Source organism: Ranitomeya imitator, chromosome 1 (assembly GCF_032444005.1).
Source record: "Ranitomeya imitator isolate aRanImi1 chromosome 1, aRanImi1.pri, whole genome shotgun sequence".
Taxonomy (NCBI): Eukaryota; Metazoa; Chordata; class Amphibia; order Anura; family Dendrobatidae; genus Ranitomeya; species Ranitomeya imitator.
This window is the reverse complement of record NC_091282.1, coordinates 114,693,463-114,713,140: the sequence shown is the minus strand read 5'-3', so window position 1 is coordinate 114,713,140 and position 19,678 is coordinate 114,693,463. Positions and strand designations below refer to the sequence as shown.

General features: G+C 44.4%; 1 protein-coding gene across 2 annotated transcripts in view; it reads right to left on the bottom strand.

The window, feature by feature from the left end:
- The window catches only part of AP3B1 (adaptor related protein complex 3 subunit beta 1), a 354,978-nt gene that overhangs the window by 143,313 nt on the left and 191,987 nt on the right, over positions 1-19,678 (bottom strand). For both annotated transcript variants that reach the window (XM_069749950.1, XM_069749942.1), the window contains exons 17-20: positions 15,606-15,736; positions 14,022-14,136; positions 10,624-10,747; positions 5,674-5,821 (exon numbers count right to left, since the gene is read on the bottom strand). In XM_069749950.1, coding sequence (XP_069606051.1) covers positions 5,674-5,821; positions 10,624-10,747; positions 14,022-14,136; positions 15,606-15,736 — 518 coding nt within the window. The remainder of the gene's footprint in view (positions 1-5,673; positions 5,822-10,623; positions 10,748-14,021; positions 14,137-15,605; positions 15,737-19,678) is intronic.

Here is a 19,678-nt window from a genome sequence, read left to right as displayed (position 1 = left end):
TCGGCTTATACTCGAGTCATACCCAGGGGTCGGCAGGAGAGGGAGGGGAGGGGGGGGGGCGGGGGCTGTCTAATTATACTCACCTACTGTGGCGCGGTCTCTGCTTCTTCCAGCGCTGCAGATTCTTCCTGTACTGAGCGGTCACATGGTACCGCTCATTACAGTAATGAATATGCGGCTCCACCACCCATAGAGGTGGAGCCGCATATTTATTACTGCAATGAGCGGTAACTGTGACCGCTCAATACAGGAAGAAGATGCAGCGGAGGAAGAAACAGGTACGTGCAGAGACCGCGCCAGGAATAGGTGAGTATAAGGGGAGGGGAGCGCTGTGCGATATTTACCACTCCTTGTTCCGGTGCGGCTCCGTTCTTCAGCGTCCTCTGGCTGTGATGCTCAGGTCAGAGGGCGCGGTGACGTAGTCAGTGCGTGCCCTCTGCTGAACGTCAGTGCTGAAGACGGAGCCGCACGAGGAGCAGGTAAATATTGAAAGTGAAAGTGCCGGGGTCCTGAGCGAAGAGAGGTATGTGATTTTTTTTTTTTATCGCAGCAAAAGCATATGGGGCAAGTGACTGTATGGATGATCTTATGGGGCCATAACGCTTGTGCAGCACTATATGGGGCAAGTGTCTGTACGGAGCATCTTATGGGGCCATAACGCTTGTGCAGCACTATATGGGGCAGTGACTATACGGAGCATCTTATGGGGCCATAACACTTGTGCAGCATTATATAGGGCAAGTGTCTGTACGGAGCATCTTATAGGGCCATAACTCTTGTGCAGCACTATAAAGGGGCAAGTGGCTGTACGGAGCATCGTATGGGGCCATAACGTTTGTGCAGCACTATAAGGGGCAAATATCTCTATAGAGCATCTAATGGGGCCCATCAAACTTTATGGAGCATTATATGGGGCTCCTGATTCAATATGGATATTCAAAAACACTTGACCTATTGATGTCTCAATTAATTTTACTTTTATTGGTATCTATTTTTACTTTTGAAATTTACCGGTAGCTGCTACCGGTAGCTGCAGTTTTTTGTGGCAAAATTAGGGGTGTTGGCTTATACTCGGGTCGGCTTATACTCGAGTATATACGGTAATTTATTTTTCTAGTAATACACTTTTACTAATATACCTAAAAAAATGAACCAAATGGGAAGAAAAACGTAATCCACATGTATTTTATCAGGTTTAAAAAAAAAAAAATGCTTAAAAAAAAAAAGCTACAAATCAACAGAAACCTGCAGAATCTTTCATGTCATTTCTAATAGCAGACAAATCCTGAGATCTCATTGGTGACATATAGCCACTAGTGATGAGCGAATATACTCGTTGCTCGGATTTTCTCGAGCACGCTCAGGTGTCCTCCGAGTATTTACGACTGCTCCGAGATTTAGCTTTCATCCCGGCAGCTGAATGATTTATAGCTACTAGCCAGGCTGAGTACATGTGGGGGTTGCCTGGTTGCTAGGGAATCCCCACATGTAATCAAGCTGTCTAGTAGCTGTAAATCATTCAGCTGCTGGGATGAAAACTAAATCTCTGAGCAGTCAAATACTCGGAGGTCACCCGAGCAACGAGATCACTCGATCATCACTAATAGCCACACTAGGATGGTGGACAAGTCACCAATACTGGTCTAACCGTGGCCTCCCCTAAGCAAAAGTCAAAGATTATTTGCAGCTATTGTAAAAATGTCATCTTTTTAACAGAAATTGAAACAGGTGCCAGGAAAGGAGCACCCATTTATACTACCATAGTGTTAACGGGACCTTCCAGGAGTTTCTACTGGTGTTCTATCACTAGAATAATCATAACGGAACAGAGGAGCCACTGGAGCTCCATGGAAAACACATCACTTTCTGTGACCCAGCAAAATCCCTAAGTCCCAGCAAAATCGCCTTACTCAAATTGAAGTGCCCAAATCCCCCTGGCCATACACAATGCCATTCACGTACTGAAAGATAAGATCCGGCCAACAGAAATTAACAAGAAAAAAACGTATTAGCTAAATACCCTGTATTTTTTTTTATTTTTTTGACTAGCACTTGCTTTTTTACTGTGACTTCTTTACAACAGAGTATTTTTGACCTCGCTGTGCTCTTTTTGTGTCTTCAAGTTTCTTGGTGGTGCGAACAGGTTTCTACAGACTTGTTCACTGTGCAAGTAGCCCATGTGTTTTTGGTTCTATAATTGTTCTCTTGTTTCTACAAGACTGGGAGGTCCACCACTCCTTATGGGTCATTTGCACTAAAGCCATTCTATCCTGCATGTCCACATGGATATTTTCTCTCTGAACCCTGCTTATACAGGTACTATACAGATGATCAGGTTTTTAATACATCAGATAGGGATTATATACATTAGATAGGACTGCTCTATTATGGGTATACCTTGGCGATTGGTGGAGCAGCTTAATATACATTTTTTTTGTAAAAAAAACGTATTAACTAAATACCCTGTGTTTTTTTCATTTTTTTGACTAGCACTTGCTCATTTACTGTGACTTCTTTACAACAGAGTATTTTTGACCTCGCTGTGCTCTTTTTGTGTCTAGAAATTAACCGGAGAATGGAAAATTTTGCTTCGCTCTCTTACATTGACATTAAAGGTAAAAGTTGGCTAGGATTACAGCACCTAATGTAGCTGCTCGAGAGAGAGCCAAGAGTGTGTAAACCTGTTATCAGTGTAAAATGAGGGTATGGTGAGGAATCGAAGGTTTAACACGGTCTGATTTGTGTGACACGTTTCTTCATTTCTTGTTTCCATGTGTCTTTCTTCATGGTTCTGTAACTGTATAACAAAATGTGTATATATTACTAGCCTGCACAATTTTACATCACTTACCTACACAATGTTCCGCATAATACATGCAAACATGTATACGTATGTGATGCTAGAGCCTTTACGTTATCCTTAAGTGCGTCATGAAAGACAATCAAGCACTATAATGATGACTATGAAATTAGCTCTCATGAGAACTGCCTCAGGAAAGTAGGACCAAGAATCACTTTTGCTGCAGAGGATAAGTTCATCAGTTACCAGCCTTCAAAGCTGCAAATTAACTTAATAGCACATACTGTGTTGCTGCCTCTTTATGACTGGTTAGCACCATACAAGGAGAAGTACATGCCCACAGTGAAAATGGTCTGATAAAAAAAAAGACCAAGTGGGTTTTACCTCTTAGGTGCCAAATACTCTGATTGCCAATACCTCCGCAACAGAGAATTTAAGAAAAAAAAAAACACTTTATTCTGCTCCGCAGCCACTATTGTGTATGTCCAGTTCAACATGAAAAAATGTGGTGAAAGGTCCTCTTTAAAGGGACACTGTCACCTGAATTTGGAGGGAACAATCTTCAGCCATGGAGGCGGGGTTTTGGGGTTTTTGATTCACCCTTTCCTTACCCGCTGGCTGCATGCTGGCTGCAATATTGGATTGAAGTTCATTCTCTGTCCACCATAGTACACGCCTGCGCAAGGCAAGATTGCCTTTTGCAGGCATGTACTACGGAGGACAGAGAGTGAACTTCAATCCAATATTGCAGCCAGCATGCAGCCAGCGGGTAAGGAAAGGGTGAATCAAACACCCAAAAACCCCGCCTCCATGGCTAAAGATTGTTCCCTCCAAATTCAGGTGACCGTGTCCCTTTAAGGTATGTGTATTGGCAAAAAGTAAAACTAGCCTTATATATTACCCATGATCTAAAAAAAATGCATATACCAAAGCATCAATGGAATAAAAGTGGAACAGGCAACGCAAGTGAAATGCTACTCAAATACTGGTATTATCAAGATAATGTCTCATTTAAACCACCTCAATAGGCCGACGCTCATTCCACTGCAGAAGGCAATGTGGGTCTAAGAGGATGTTAAGGGTACATTGCATCTAGATTTACCCATTTACAATCCATCTTGTTAATAGAGACAGAAGTTAGATAAAGCATATAGCAGATGAAGCAGGAGATTGAGGATTTCTCTTGCTCAATGCATAATTCATAGCCTCTGACTGCAAAGTGTGTAAAATGAGAAATTCACACCGCTGCCGAAGCTGCACACAGAGGCACATGAATTGCACTTTACTGGCAGAATTTTACCTTCGCTTCCAAAATATTTGTGTGTTCTGCATCATTTAGAAACCACATCCTCTAACTGATGTTACCTTGTATTGGCTCCTAAAAACTTACCATTCCGATACGACTTACTTATTTAGCCCATTTAAGTAAAGGCTTCAGGAAGCTTTATGAAGAGTCTGGAATATTTTAGCGTGTATTTCCTGGGCACCTTATCTTAGAAGAGTTGAAGCCTTACTTTTGGCTTTATTGGTAGGTTTCTCTTGATTTTTTTTAACAAGTGCTTGTGGTAAAAACAGAATAGAAGTAAATATGGTAACAACAAAGTACCACAATATTTTATATCCAGTATGATAATAGTATCTGAGAATAAATGGCACAGAAAGGTACGCTACTCCTGGATCTGAATACAACATCCCCAATTTTGGGAAACAGAAAATTGGCAGTAAATGAGACAGTAAGAATTGTGGGCACTGTTCGCCATAAGCTAAGTGAAGTAAAATAGTACCAAAGAAATACTGAAGAAAAAGCACACACATCACTAGTTTAAGGGGTTGTCTGGCCTTGGGGTACAAGTCTGTAGGTACTCTATGTGACTGCAGACTTACTAATCCTCATAACACTTTTTGCATACATAAGGTCACATGCCGAATAGACATGTGCGGCCTCGCTCAATGCAAGTGAATTGAACAAGGCCAGACATGTTTAGTCGTAATGTGTCCGGAAGTATGCAAATCAGGTACAGCATCACTATGCACCCTTTACTGGCTTCAGCACAATGCTCAAATTCCTTTTGGTTTAACATGGTGAGAGGTTATCGTAAGATTCCTGGTGGCGTAAATGTGTACGGCCGTGGAGGGATTATTGTCAAAAGCCATGAGGGTATAGGGAAGTGAAGGGGTTAATGTTGTCATGCCTTGTAATCTAAGGCAGTGGATTCATATTACATGGTTATATAGGCTGAAAAGAGACCTAGGGCTAGTCTTGTTCATGTTACCGGCTCCCTCTCCCAAGTACATTTTCTCTGGAACACCCCAGCAGCATGGTGGGCAGCATGGAGCAGGGGCTTCATGAATGACAAACTTTAGTGTTCCTGTACGCGAGCACACATCTGTTTATGGCATTTCTGAAATGTTATCAAAAAGCGCCCAAACTACATAGGGATTAATGTCGACATTACTTGTGTTCTACGGCAGCGATGAGGTGGTTAGTGTCTGTATCTGTGCTTGTGATCTAGGTTAGAATCTATCAGATCACCAGAAAGATTAAAAAGCAACATGTGTGCTAATCCATCTAGAGAAAAAAAAGACCCTCACCAATAAATTTAAGATAGGTGTGAACCTAACCTTCATTCTATCCATTTGCCATATACCTTCCTTAGCCTTTCCCACTAATCACCAAGCCACATCATTCACCGGTGTAACAGGCCGATCACAACTATCGCAGGTGAAGGGGGATTAGGATCTCCCAATAGGGATCTAGTCTAAAAAGTGTTAGATCCCAGTGAATCTAACATTTATCACCTACTATGAGCCCAGGTGAAAATGCTATAAGTGGATTGTGCCATGCTGCCTAACTCAGGAAGGAAATGTCTCACCTTAGGTTTGGGGAGGCTTTTAGGTGCCTCTGGTACAGGTCCACTGCCCTCTCCAGAGTCTGATGAAGAATCAAAACTGCTATCAGATGCTGAAGAGCCCGATCCGTCACTGTGTGCCGCGATCCCATTCTTTTCATCTTCAGATTCACTTTAAAAATAAATAATAATAAGTAAATCATCACAGGACTAAATATTGCTTTAGTATTGCCATTTATTTATTTACTAATTATTTGAATGTATGCCAATATAGTTCAGGGCTTCAGGTGACTACAAATCTACAAATCATTAACAAGTAAAATTATACCAGACTGCTAATCGCAAATCCTCCAAACATGTCACAACGCGGCTGTGATTTCAGTACTACATAAGTAGGAAAGTGAAAATCTGCTTGAACATCCTTTTCAGTTTTCTGTAAAATGGATCTAAAAACTATAAACTATTTATAAATTAAATGGGTTGTCCAGCCTTAGTGTACAAGCCTTGTGAATCCTCCCAAGTACGGTCAGGATTCTCCACGGCTGGTGCCAGAAGCTTTACCACAATTATGCGATTTGCATGCGGTCACGTGCCAACTAGACTACATGGCATCGCTCAATGCTAGTGTACTGAGTGAGGCTGGACAAGTCTAGTAGGAATGTTGCCAAAAGTGTGAAATCACATACATGAGGTCACATGACTGCCTGCTTCCAGCGTCAGCACTGCAGAATCCTCACAGCGTGCAGTGCACACGAAGGGAGGATTTACAAGTCTGCAGTCACAGAGTGACAGCAGATTTGTACCCCAAGGCAAGACAATCCCTTTAAACTCAGTACTTAGAAATGACTTGTCACCAGGACAGCTCTTGCGGTAACTGCAGGCAGCCAGCTCTTGAGGTATCTGCAAGCAGCCAGTTCCTGTGGTATCTGCGGGCAGTCAGTTCTTGCGGTATCTGCGGGTAGACAGTTCTTGCGGTATCTGCGGGTAGACAGTTCTTGCGGTATCTGCGGGCAGTCAGTTCGTGAGGTATCTGCGGGCAGCCAGTTCTTGCGGTATCTGCGGACAGCCAGTTCTTGCGGTATCTGCGGGCAGACAGGTCCTGCGGTACCTGCGGGCAGACAGGTCCTGCGGTACCTGCGGGCAGACAGGTCCTGCGGTACCTGCGGGCAGACAGGTCCTGCGGGCAGACAGGTCCTGCGGGCAGACAGGTCCTGCGGGCAGACAGGTCCTGCGGTACCTGCGGGCAGACAGGTCCTGCGGTACCTGCGGGCAGACAGGTCCTGCGGTACCTGCGGGCAGACAGGTCCTGCCGTACCTGCGGGCAGACAGGTCCTGCCGTACCTGCGGGCAGACAGGTCCTGCCGTACCTGCGGGCAGACAGGTCCTGCCGTACCTGCGGGCAGACAGGTCCTGCCGTACCTGCGGGCAGACAGGTCCTGCCGTACCTGCGGGCAGACAGGTCCTGCCGTACCTGCGGGCAGACAGGTCCTGCCGTACCTGCGGGCAGACAGGTCCTGCCGTACCTGCGGGCAGACAGGTCCTGCCGTACCTGCGGGCAGACAGGTCCTGCCGTACCTGCGGGCAGACAGGTCCTGCGGTACCTGCGGGCAGACAGGTCCTGCGGTACCTGCGGGCAGACAGGTCCTGCGGTACCTGCGGGCAGACAGGTCCTGCGGTACCTGCGGGCAGACAGGTCCTGCGGTACCTGCGGGCAGACAGGTCCTGCGGTACCTGCGGGCAGACAGGTCTTGCGGTATCTGCGGTCAGACAGGTCTTGCGGTATCTGCGGGCAGCCAGTTCTTGCGGTATCTGCGGGCAGACAGTTCTTGCGGTATCTGCGGGCAGACAGTTCTTGCGGTATCTGCGGGCAGACAGTTCTTGCGGTAACTGCCGGCAGACAGTTCTTGCGGTATCTGCAGACAGCCAGTTCCTGCGGTATCTGTGAGCAGACAGTTCTTGCGGTATCTGCCGGCAGACCGTTCTTGCGGTACCTGCCGGCAGACAGGTCTTGCGGTATCTGCAGACAGCCAGTTGCAGCATTTCACTGTATGACTATGCAGGGAATCAGGAGTTTTATAACAATTATATTAAAGAGTGCTGTGAAAGGCCTTTCTTTCCTGAAAACACTTACTATAACTGTTGAAGCACTTTTTTGGAATTCAGAAAATCCATGTCCTCTGGCTGCAGTTTATTTAAAAAAAAAAAAAAAAAACTGGCTGCGCCTAACTCACTCTCCCTGGGTCCAGCGCAAAGTCTCTGCCGCTGCTTTTTGTGGCAGGTATGCCAAAGTGGACGGCATAAGCCACTAAGATGAGTTGGTGATGTCAGCGCTGCAGACAAAAAACAGACACTGGGAGCAGTTGTGGAGACTGCGCTGGACCCAGGGAGGATGAGAAATGCATTTTATCTCTCCTCCCCCACAAACAAAATTTCAGAGGAACAGGGGTTTATTGAAACTAGGAGGCCTCTTAAGAAACCACTGAAATAAAAAATACCTATTGGAAATGTATAACCTAAAATGCTTCCTTTACTCTGACGTGAGACCTGACATTCCCGAGGACTTGTTAGGATGTCGCAGATTACAGGCTATTCCTGCCCGCAGCCTATCAACGAAATCCAGAGTACAGGCTGCAATAATTACTGTGTCTGGCTTATAGGGAACCTGCAATAAAATTCACATTAAACGTTTTCACAGGATTCAAAGGAATTTCAGTGACATTGTTTATTAAAATATTCTTCAAAATAGCTAAAAAACTGTCTTCACATTTACATACAAAGCAGAATTTTCTTAATAATTTGGTTGCCTTTTTGGTTTGTTTTATACGTTTAGCTTCCTCTTTTAAATTCATTTATAGCTGCTTACAAAATTCTTCGGGTTGTCCCTGGAAGCAGAGCACAGTTTGTCTTCACAGTGCCAAAGCTCATGTGCCAGGCTCCGTTCACACTGCGCAGTGCTATTCTTCCCATCAAGATGATGGGAGAAGTGACCAAAACCCGATAGAGTTATTATAAGTCAGTGTGATAGGCTGCAGTGGTATCCGCCATACTAGCGATCCGTCAGAGTTTTGTGGCCGCCATTATGCAAATTGCCTCTTTGTGGAGGAAGAGGACTAGAACTCTAGTGCCACCTATTGGAAGTAGCAATCCTAACAGTCAATGTCGACCCATTAACGAGCCTTGTCACATTAGGATAAGAGCCAAACCAGAATCTCAATTTGCAGACACTGTGTTCCTCTCTGAAGAGACAATTTGCATATTTCCCAGAGGAGCATTGCGGCTTTAAGTCTCCTCACCTCGACTGCCATTAGAAACTGAAACTGCATGGTAGTGTGAACACAACCCAAGATGATAAATATGAACTGGACATTAAATGACCGCAACAAAGCAGGGAGTGGCTAACAAACATAACGGTAGATACATACATGTTTTTGTCAGGAAATTACCTTGATGCAATTTTTTTTCCCCAAAGCAATTACAAATATAATAACATTATCTGGCCATAATTGACGGTATGTAATCAAACATTGGTAAAGTGTCACAATGACGTCAGTGCGCGGAGCGGGGGCTCTGCGGCGGAGCTTACCGCTACCCGCGCCTATCCAGCTCCGCGTGTTTACAGCCTATGGAGCGTCATACTTGGCTAATGAGAACACTGGACGGGCGATGAGAAGCCTGTAATAATCTAACCTACAGATTGCATTTGTTCTGTGTGGGAAGAACAATATAAATCACTTTTAAAATCATTAAATCCTGACTTAAATTAATAAAGTCATAATTAGGGCATTATGCTGTGTTTGTTATGGAAGTGGCAGGGCGAGTTGCTTTAATTACTGTCTGTAATAAAAGGAGCAGAGTGCGTACTGTGCCCCAATCAGGGCTGTCAGCCACGACGGGGAGACACGGCAAACTCATCAGCGGAGCCGGCAGCAGGTTACAGAGCTAAGGGTGACCACGTCTGCAGAGGCCAGCGGCTGACAGTATGGAGGAAAACGCGGATCTCTGCCATACAATTTATTAGTCCTAATTACTATCCGGCTACCTCGCTCACCACTAGCAGATCCTCGCAGGAATCCAGCGCAATGTATAGGACAATATATAAGAAAACAGACCACCAGATGGTATGGAAGCCCCAAACACCGTTTTCTTAAAGGAATCTGTCACCAGGGTTTTCCTGCCCCATTTGAGAGACCCGGATTCCATCAATGTGTCACTTACTAAGCTGCTGCTACAGTTTTGATAGATTCCCTCCCTAATTTATCTGCTGCAGATCTACCAATTCTCTAAATGCGGAGCTGTGTGTAACTCCGCCCACACTGTGCATAGGCAGAAAGCTGCCAATCAGTGGTGGAGACAGGGTTATACAGAGCTCATGAATATGCTTACCTACCCGACAGCATTATCTAATGATAATCTCCTGCGGATAAAAGTGATCTTATCAAAACTACAGCCAGCAGCCCAGTAGTGACACATCGATGGAATTAGGGTTTCTATCTCTACATTATGCTGCTCTTAGGCGCCAATGGCCAGGTGACAGATTCGCCTTAAGACATGAACAAAGCAGACAAATTTTACAACATTTTCTTATATACTTTATGTACCCATTTAAATATTGGGGGTAAGGGGACCCACCGTACTAGGATGTTTTGCAATGCAAGTTAAAAAAAAATATATGCAGATTTTAGGGGCACACATGAGCTCCCAGGTACGGTGAAAGAGTCGAGTCTTTTCTATAGGCCAGTGATGTGACCGCTACAGTGTGCACAAGACTTCACACCCGTCCCACACCCCGCATACAGCTCTGCTATGTAACACATGATATGTCCATTGTACAGGGGCCACTAGCACAAAGCGTTCGAGCTTTACACCCCCTCCAAATAAAGCTGCTAGGACTGTATAGGAGACGAGAGGGGGTCAGGGAGCTAGCACTGTACCGTATACGCCGCATTCACAGTCCCCAGGGCCAAGCAGTCTTACCTATCCTTCTCTTTGTAGCTTTCACGGCTTGACTCGTCGTCTTCGCTGGAAGAGCTCCCCTCATTGTCCTCACTGCTGCTCTCTTCCTGGTCATCACTATCCTCCTCGCTGCCAGATCCTTCATCTGGAGAACAATTATCTCATGTAAGAACTTGGCACACAACTGACCAGGATCAATCACATGAACGGTGCCCAAAACTACACTAAGACACAAAATACAATGGGGCAGGTTTATGGAGCTTGTGCTGGGATTTGCACCAATCATCGTCTTTCATGACCTGCACCATATTTATTTAGTGCTTTAGACACTTTCTGCGCCTTGTCTGACAAGAAGGCGTGACCTCAGTAAAAAGGGGTGTGGCTTACCGGAAAAGTTCAACAAGCAACCCTGTGCGCCAAAATTCTGGTGCAAACGTGTGTTATAATATCAGCCAACTAATACGTGGGCTAAACTCAGACTAGACAGTCTTGGAATTAGTCAGATTTATCAAACAGCGCGGACAGACTGGCACAAAACTGATCAGTCTAAGTTTGCACTAAGAATTCGATAGTATTAATAAATCTGCTCTTTCCACCTCCTTTTTTAACATGTCCTACAGCGGTAATGCAGCTACAATTTCATATATTCAGTGTTTGCATATTACAGCGTTTCAGAGCGCTGCTGCATCATCTTGCTTGTAGTGAATAGTCGTGATGGTTGGCGCCTGTTTACACTTATCTTATTCTATTTGGCGGTACTGGTCAGTTTTTTATATTTGTAGTATACACCCTAAAAGGGAATCTGGCACCAGGTTTTAACACTCAATCTAAGAGAAGCATAATCTAGACACAGACCCTGATTGACAGCAATATGTACATTTTTGGGCTACTTGCTGTAATTTTGATAAAATCACTGTTTTAGTAGAACAAGATTATCAGATTAGTAAACCTGCTGCCATGTACTCCTTCATATTCAATAGATGACTATATCCCCGCCGACACTACTGACGATTAGCAGCTTTCTGCCTATGCAGTGTACACAGAAAGCTGGCAATCAGTGGGGTGGGCGGGGCTATACATGGCTCAGGATTTAGAGAACCGCTATATCTGCAGAACAGAACGCAGAGATTTTATAAAAACTGCATCAAGCATCCCAGTAAGGGACAAGCTGCAGGAATGCGGGTCTCTGCCTTTACATTCTAGGGGTCTCAGATTGGTAAGCAAAAACCTGGTCATAGATTCCTCCTATAATTCAATCCATGTTCACACTATAGAAATCTGTGGAAGTACGCCCCCAGGGCATGGTTGACATTATTTAATAGAACAATGTCGCAGTCCGCACTTGTAAAATCCTGCACATGCAAGTTTGGTCTCCCGCCACAGCATGTACAGAGCGCTAATGAAGTCGGGCAGCGTACAACCAGATGTGCTGCACATTCCCAGGGAGGCAGAACATTGCACTCGTGCACGAAATTTGTAAAAAGTTCACAAGGATGTCACATAGTGCTCCATACAGTATAATGGGTGAAACACAATGCCCCACACAGTACAATGGGCCCCACATAGTGCTCACTACAGTATAAAGGGCCCCACTTAGTGCTACATACAGTTTAATGGGCCCCACATAATGCTCCATACAGCATAATGAGCCCCACATAATGCTCCATACAGCATAATGAGCCCCAGATAGTGCTCCATACAGCATAATGGGCCCCACATAGTGCTCCATACAGCATAATGGGCCCCACATAGTGCTCCATACAGCATAATGGGCCCCACATAGTGCTCCATACAGCATAATGGGCCCCACATAGTGCTCCATACAGCATAATGGGCCCCACATAGTGCTCCATACAGGATAATGGCCCCACATAGTGCTCCATACAGGATAATGGCTCCACATAGTGCTCCATACAGCATAATGGGCCCCACATAGTGCTCCATACAGCATAATGGGCCCCACATAGTGCTCCATACAGGATAACAGCCCCACACAGTGCTCCATACAGTATAATGGGCCCCACATAGTGCTCCATACAGCTTAATGGGCCCCACATAATGCTCCATACAGGATAATGGCCCCACATAGTGCTCCATACAGGATAATGGCTCCACACAGTGCTCCATACAGTATAATGGGCCCCACATAGTGCTCCATACAGCTTAATGGGCCCCACATAATGCTCCATACAGGATAATGGCCCCACATAGTGCTCCATACAGGATAATGGCCCCACATAGTGCTCCATACAGGATAATGGCTCCACATAGTGCTCCATACAGCATAATGGGCCCCACATAGTGCTCCATACAGCATAATGGGCCCCACATAGTGCTCCATACAGGATAACAGCCCCACACAGTGCTCCATACAGTATAATGGGCCCCACATAGTGCTCCATACAGCTTAATGGGCCCCACATAATGCTCCATACAGGATAATGGCCCCACATAGTGCTCCATACAGGATAATGGCTCCACACAGTGCTCCATACAGTATAATGGGCCCCACATAGTGCTCCATACAGCTTAATGGGCCCCACATAATGCTCCATACAGGATAATGGCCCCACATAGTGCTCCATACAGGATAATGGCTCCACATAGTGCTCCATACAGCATAATGGGCCCCACATAGTGCTCCATACAGCATAATGGGCCCCACATAGTGCTCCATACAGGATAACGGCCCCACACAGTGCTCAATACAGTATAATGGATCCACACAGTGCTCCATACAGTATAATGGCTCCACATAGTGCTCCATACAGTATAATGGCTCCACACAGTGCTCCATACAGTATAATGGCTCCACATAGTGCTCCATACAGCATAATGGGCCCCACATAGTGCTTCATACAGTATAATGGCTCCACATAGTGCTCCATACAGTATAGGATACCGATATAATTGAAACTGCAATGCTGGGTGAAAGTGTTATGCCGCACGGCAGACCCGCGCAGTGTCGCGGGACAGAGTTTGACATATTCGATCTAGGGGAATCAACGCACCGCCGGACAAGTCCTCATAGATCTGCACACCGTGAGCGCATATTAAAACTTGGAATTCCCAATTATAAAGCAATGGCTAAGGCATAAAAAAGAGCCTGTTATTAAGTAGAAATAGGGTGCAGTAGAGACATGGAGGTGGGGGGCTATGACAGCTGAAATGTTACCTCTAAATATGGCCATAGACATGGAATAAAGGAGGGGTAAAATGGCTGATTTTGGCTATTTTGGCTATCTATCGTCTAAAAATTATATGCAAACAGTCTTTCGCAATGGCTGACGGTAGGCTAATGATCAGTCACGGTAGACATTTTCAGCTGTTGTCAGGTGAAACTAGATGGTATGGTCATGGTCGTCTTCAAGGAGTGAAAACATTATACTGGGAGGGTTCGTATGTAATATCACATTTACCGCTGGAGGATGCAGACTCGTTATCCTCTTCTTCATCTTCTTCAGAGGAGTAAAACTTATCTGATTTGGCCTTCTCTTTCTTCGGCTTTCCCACAGAAGTTGTCCATGTTGTAGCCTGTGGCAGCAAGAAATAAAGTCATCAAAACAAAATGTAATATGACCCCATATTGGCCATAAAGGACTAAACATTTTTGTTTTCATAGTCACATTGAAAAAGTCATAATTTTGTTATTCTTTTGTCATGTAAACTTTTGCAGTAAATGGACATGTAAAAAGAAAGATTGGGACACAGACAGCGGGAGTCACAAACCCCAACCTTCTATTTCACACTGTTATAATAAAGGGACTGTGTTAATTTCATGTGACAATTATAGCTAAAGAAATTACTTGTCAATAGAAGAACAATTTAGAAAGTTTGCAAGTTATTTTGCCAAAGGTGCAGAGGGCAAAAAGGTGGCAGAATGTAATTGTTCATGTGGGCGATCTTCAGACAAGCCATATTTATACGGAGAGCCAATTGTGTAAAGATTAATAAGATTTACAGAATATATTTCTGGATAATGGAACTATCAGAACGTTATATCAAAGGGTTAATGTACAGACGTTATAAGTCACGAAAAACTCCTATACTGATTGTAAACGGACATGGGCATGAAGGGTGGAGGCCTGGAGATACAGAAGATAGAAAAGACCTATAATCTGGTAACGAGAAGATCTGCTAATCTCACACTAAACACAAGCAAATGGGTTGTGCCATGACGGACAATTGGATTATTACTTTTTAGGTTGATGATTACACTTCAGGTTGTTCTTGTCATGGCATTTCAGAAGGTCCACCTAATGAGACCAGTATTGGTGAGAAGCATCTATGGAGCTGGGTAATATTGGTTGGCCTGTATAATAGCAGGGATCACTCCTTAGTCTTATACAAGAGGATCCAGTTGAAGAGAGCAACTAATGAGCACGAGGATCCTCTGCACACCAGGGAGCGCCATACCAACCATGCATCACCAAGATCTACATCTAAGGGGTAATGTTTCTCCTAGTGGAGAGCGACAAGCCGGGCGTGGCATGTCAGAATGAGGAGACTTATAGGCCTTGCATGCTTCTCTGGGAAATTAAATAGGCAAATTGCCTCTTTAGAGAGGGAGAGGACTAGAGCTCTAGTGCCACCTATTGGAAGAAGCAATCCTAAAAGACAATATCGACCGTTTAACGAGCCTTGCCACATGACTTCCGATAAAAGGATATAATACGTGCACATTTTGACTATTTTTTTTCCCTGTATGATTAAAGGTTAAGTTTTACCCATTTAATGCTGGAGAACATCCCTTTTGGACCATAGAGAACTATTGGACCTGGAGGCCCGACCATCGCAAACTTCGTGCACCACACCCAGCCCACAGACAGTCTACTCTAGTAGTCTCCTGGAATACTTATCCTTAATATATAAGTGAGGAGCTGAACCGACAATATTTTTTGTATGACTAAATTATGTCAACTAAGCCATGACACCCATATAAATAATATACGGCACATAAAAGTGGAAAATAAAATATTTGACAAGAAACTGTGGAGACATACCGGCTCAATGACTTCCACATTGCGGGCAGACGGATCAGGCGCCACCTCTGGCCAGTCGGACAGCTCCAAGTACCCGGATGCCTTAGCATTCAGCGTGTGAGACAGCGTGCCGAGCTGAAAATGATCGCGATCTATTGAATGAAATACAGAAGTAGCAAATAGTTGATTACAGTGAAACCTATGAGCCTTGCAGCGCAAAGTGCAACCGTTCTGAAGATGGCAGACCAGAGCTGAGATATTAGCCTGGATATGAAGAGATAGATGTGAAGCGGACAGCCTTCCATAAGGTCAGGACGATTATTGCAATCCATACATTATAATAATCTCTTTCATAATGGTCAATATAAAACCTAATCAGTCAGTATGTTTAGAGGCGCCGCGCTGGAATGCAGATTGTGTGAAAACGACTGGATGGTAAATATTAAGAATGACAGCGCAGTTTAACAATCCACAGACAAGGCTTTCCTCCGGCTCATTCCGAATTTTAATCATTCTTTTTCTGCTACACCAAACACCATTACTACTGAAATTAGCAATAAATCTACATGATCGCTAAAACACCAGAAAACCGGCAAAGTTTCAGAATTAGCATCTTGTTGCATATGGAACAACTTACGAACCGCTAAAATAGTTTGAAAATAAACCTGTGAAGCCGTAAAGGATTCCTAAGAACATCCGGCGTGCCGTTATACAAGTAAATAAGGACCCACTGCTCATAACGGGGGTATTCCAACCTCTGATGGTGTATTCACATCGGAAGGATAAGTCCGGCACACACTTATCAGTCCAGAGGTGCTACAAATTCACACATCTGTATGGCAAGTCCAACCACCTTTCCACTAAAATCAGTGAGCAGTGTTCTTGAGACAGATAGAGGTCCCATTAATCGGGACCCACGTCTTCTACAAATTTATGGAAAATCCTGTGCATATACCGTAAATGTAGAAGATTGGAATACCACTTGAAGGCCTTCGGTTATTTTGTGCAAGTGCTCTATTGCTATGTTAATTTTTCTGTGAACTTCAGGTATGGGAAAATCAGCGTATAATTATTTCTGTAGATTATTACTATAGGTTTTCACCATTTGTAATGCAAAAAGGAGAAACTCGTGGCAGATCCACTACAATATCCACCAATAAAACGTGTATTCTGGATCAGAAGTCGCGGAGAAATCCACAGCAGAAGTAAACATTCGCAATGATCAAAACACTTATCCGTCCTGAATAGTTTATAGCCACTCCTTGATCTGGTCAATAATGCAAATCTTGTCCTAGTAGCATCTGAATTACATAATTGGCCGTACACATAAGATAGCTGAAGGTGGCGTGCTCGCTTTACTTCCGGGTCTCCAGACCTCTCCATAGACACGTCCCTCAACCGAGCGCCAACTCCAGAGCTCATACCGATGTGAGCAGTGGATATACTCTTCAGCCAGCTACTCCTCAATGGCAGAGCTGCTAACAGTCACGCCTATGCCAACATTTCCCTTATCAACCACAAATTGATATTACTGCTGTTGAAGGAATTATCTGACCCAAGTTTACTTTTTTATTTATTTATTTTTCTCCCAAAACCCAGCAACTAATGGCCTTAAATGCAGCAAGAAGCAATACTCACCAAACCAATTTCTGCCAATCACCGGGTTTAACGTACAGATGTCAACACCACTGGGGACCCAGATAAACCAGATGATACTATTGGGTAAAGTTGAGCAAAAACATTTGCACGACCCTTGTCCAGCGGCCATCTTGGAAGTCTTTGGCTGCTGGACCAGCGCCTTGCAAACCTCCTCCTGCCTGCTGCCATCCCTGGTGCCGCTTCTTCTTATTACTAGACATATAAGATGTCATGCTGCAGCTAGGACACAGCAAAAAGCCTACTATTCTGAAGAGCTGTCTAGGATGCCGGCCGGTAGGAAAAGGCTCAGTCATGGACTACCATCATGGCCACTAAAAAGAAAAAAAGAAGACTGCTGCAAATGTTTTTTCTCAACTCTACTAATTGGCAATCAGGCAAGCAATGGCAGGGGGCTTTTAAAATATTACTCTTTTTGCTATTTCAAACGATTGTAAGCCATTTGTGGAAAAAAGTCATAGTGTCAGACAGCCACCATTTTTTAATGTCCAGCAGGATAAACACATCATGACACAAGGTACACAACAACAAACCTTGTTCCATAAAGTTCCCAAAGTCACTGGTTTGTAAACATCTTTAGATTGCAATGTAACTTAGTCATGGGATGTGGTGTGAGGCCGGGGTCCCATACATGTCCAGCCAGCTTCATGCCTGAGCCAGGCACACACATGATGCATTATGTCACCAGTCTGATGTCCACAGTCAGATCTAAACAGTCTGCATGGAAGGGTTACTGACCAGACACAACAGCAGATATGCCAGATGACTGGCAACACTCCCATTGAAAGTCAGGGGATCAGTCCTGCCATCAATTCCCTATGGAATTTCAATACAAGCTGTAAAAAAACGATGGCTATACACATGAATTCAAGACCGAGCACATTTTCGCCATGAAGGTCCTAATCAATACAGAAATTGCATGAAAAGTAAAGAGTTTTTATATATTTCCCATCAATATCTACAAATAAGTGTCATTTTTGTTCTGGTTTAGGCTTGCAAGGATAAAGGATCACAAGCGAAGCTCGGATATGAAGCTTTTTTTTGTTGTTGTTGGTGCTTGCGCCTTGTTAGGGCCCCTTCACACGTTCAGGTTTCCAGTACAGGTGCCGTCCATCTTATCTCGTACCGGAGACACGTACACACACAGGCCCTCTATAATCTATGGGGCTGCGCACATGTCCGTATTTTCACAAATAGACATGTCCATTTTTTTCAGGCAGCATGGACGACATACAGTTGGGAAAATAATTTTGGAAGTTTTTCCACCTACAAAGAATGGAGAGGTCTGTAATTTTTATCATAGGTACACTTTACCTGTGAGAGACAGAATCTAAAAATAAACCCAGAAAATCACATTGTATGAGTTTGTACATGATTAATTTGCATTTTATTGGATGAAATAAGCGTTTGATACAATAGAATCACAGAACTTAATATTTGGTACAGAAGCCTTTGTTTACCATTTCAGAGGTCAGATGTTTCCTGTAGTTCTTGACCAATTTTGCACACACTGCAGCAGAGATTTTGGCCCACTCCTCCATACAGACCTTCTCCAGAGCTTTCAGGTTTCGGGCTGTCGCTGGGCAAAACTCCCTCCAAAGATTTTCTATTGGGCTCAGGTCTGGAGACTGGCTAGGCCACTCCAGGACCTTGAAATGCTTTCTTACGGAGGCTGTGTGTTTCTGGTCATTGCCATGCTGGAAGACCCAGCCATGACCCATCTTCAATGCTATAACTGACGGAAGGAGGTTGTTGGCCAAATTTTGTGATACATGACCCCATCCATCCTCCCTTCAATATGGTGCAGTCGTCCTGTCCTCTTTGCAGAAAAGCACCCCCAAAGCATGATGTTTCCCCCACCATGCTTCATGGTTGAGACTGTATTCTTGGGGTTGTACTCCTCCTTCCTCCAAATACGGCGAGTGGAGTTGATAACAAAAAGTTCTATTTTGGTCTCATCTGACCACATGACCTTCTCCCATGCCTCCTTTGGATCATACAGATGGTCTCAAACTTCAAACGGGCCTGGACATGTGTTTGCGGGAGCAGGGGACCTTTTGCGTGCCCTGCAGGATTTTAAAACCATGACTGCGTACTGTGTTGCTAACAGTAATGTTTGAGACTGTGGTCCCAGTTCTATCCAGGATATTGACCCAAGGTCAACACCTGTAGTTCTGGGCCGAATCATGACCTTTCTCAGAATCATCCTTAACCCACGAGGCGAGATCTTGCATGAAGTCCCAGACCAAGGAAGAATGACAGTCATCTTGTGTTTTTTCCATTTTCTAATAATTGTGCCAACAGCTGTTGCCTTCTCACCAAGCTGCCTGCATATTGTCCTGTAGCCCACTCCAGCCTTGTGCAGATATACAATCTTGCCCCTGGTGTACTTAGACAGCTCTTTGGTCTTGGCCATGGTGGAGAGGTTGGAGTGTGAT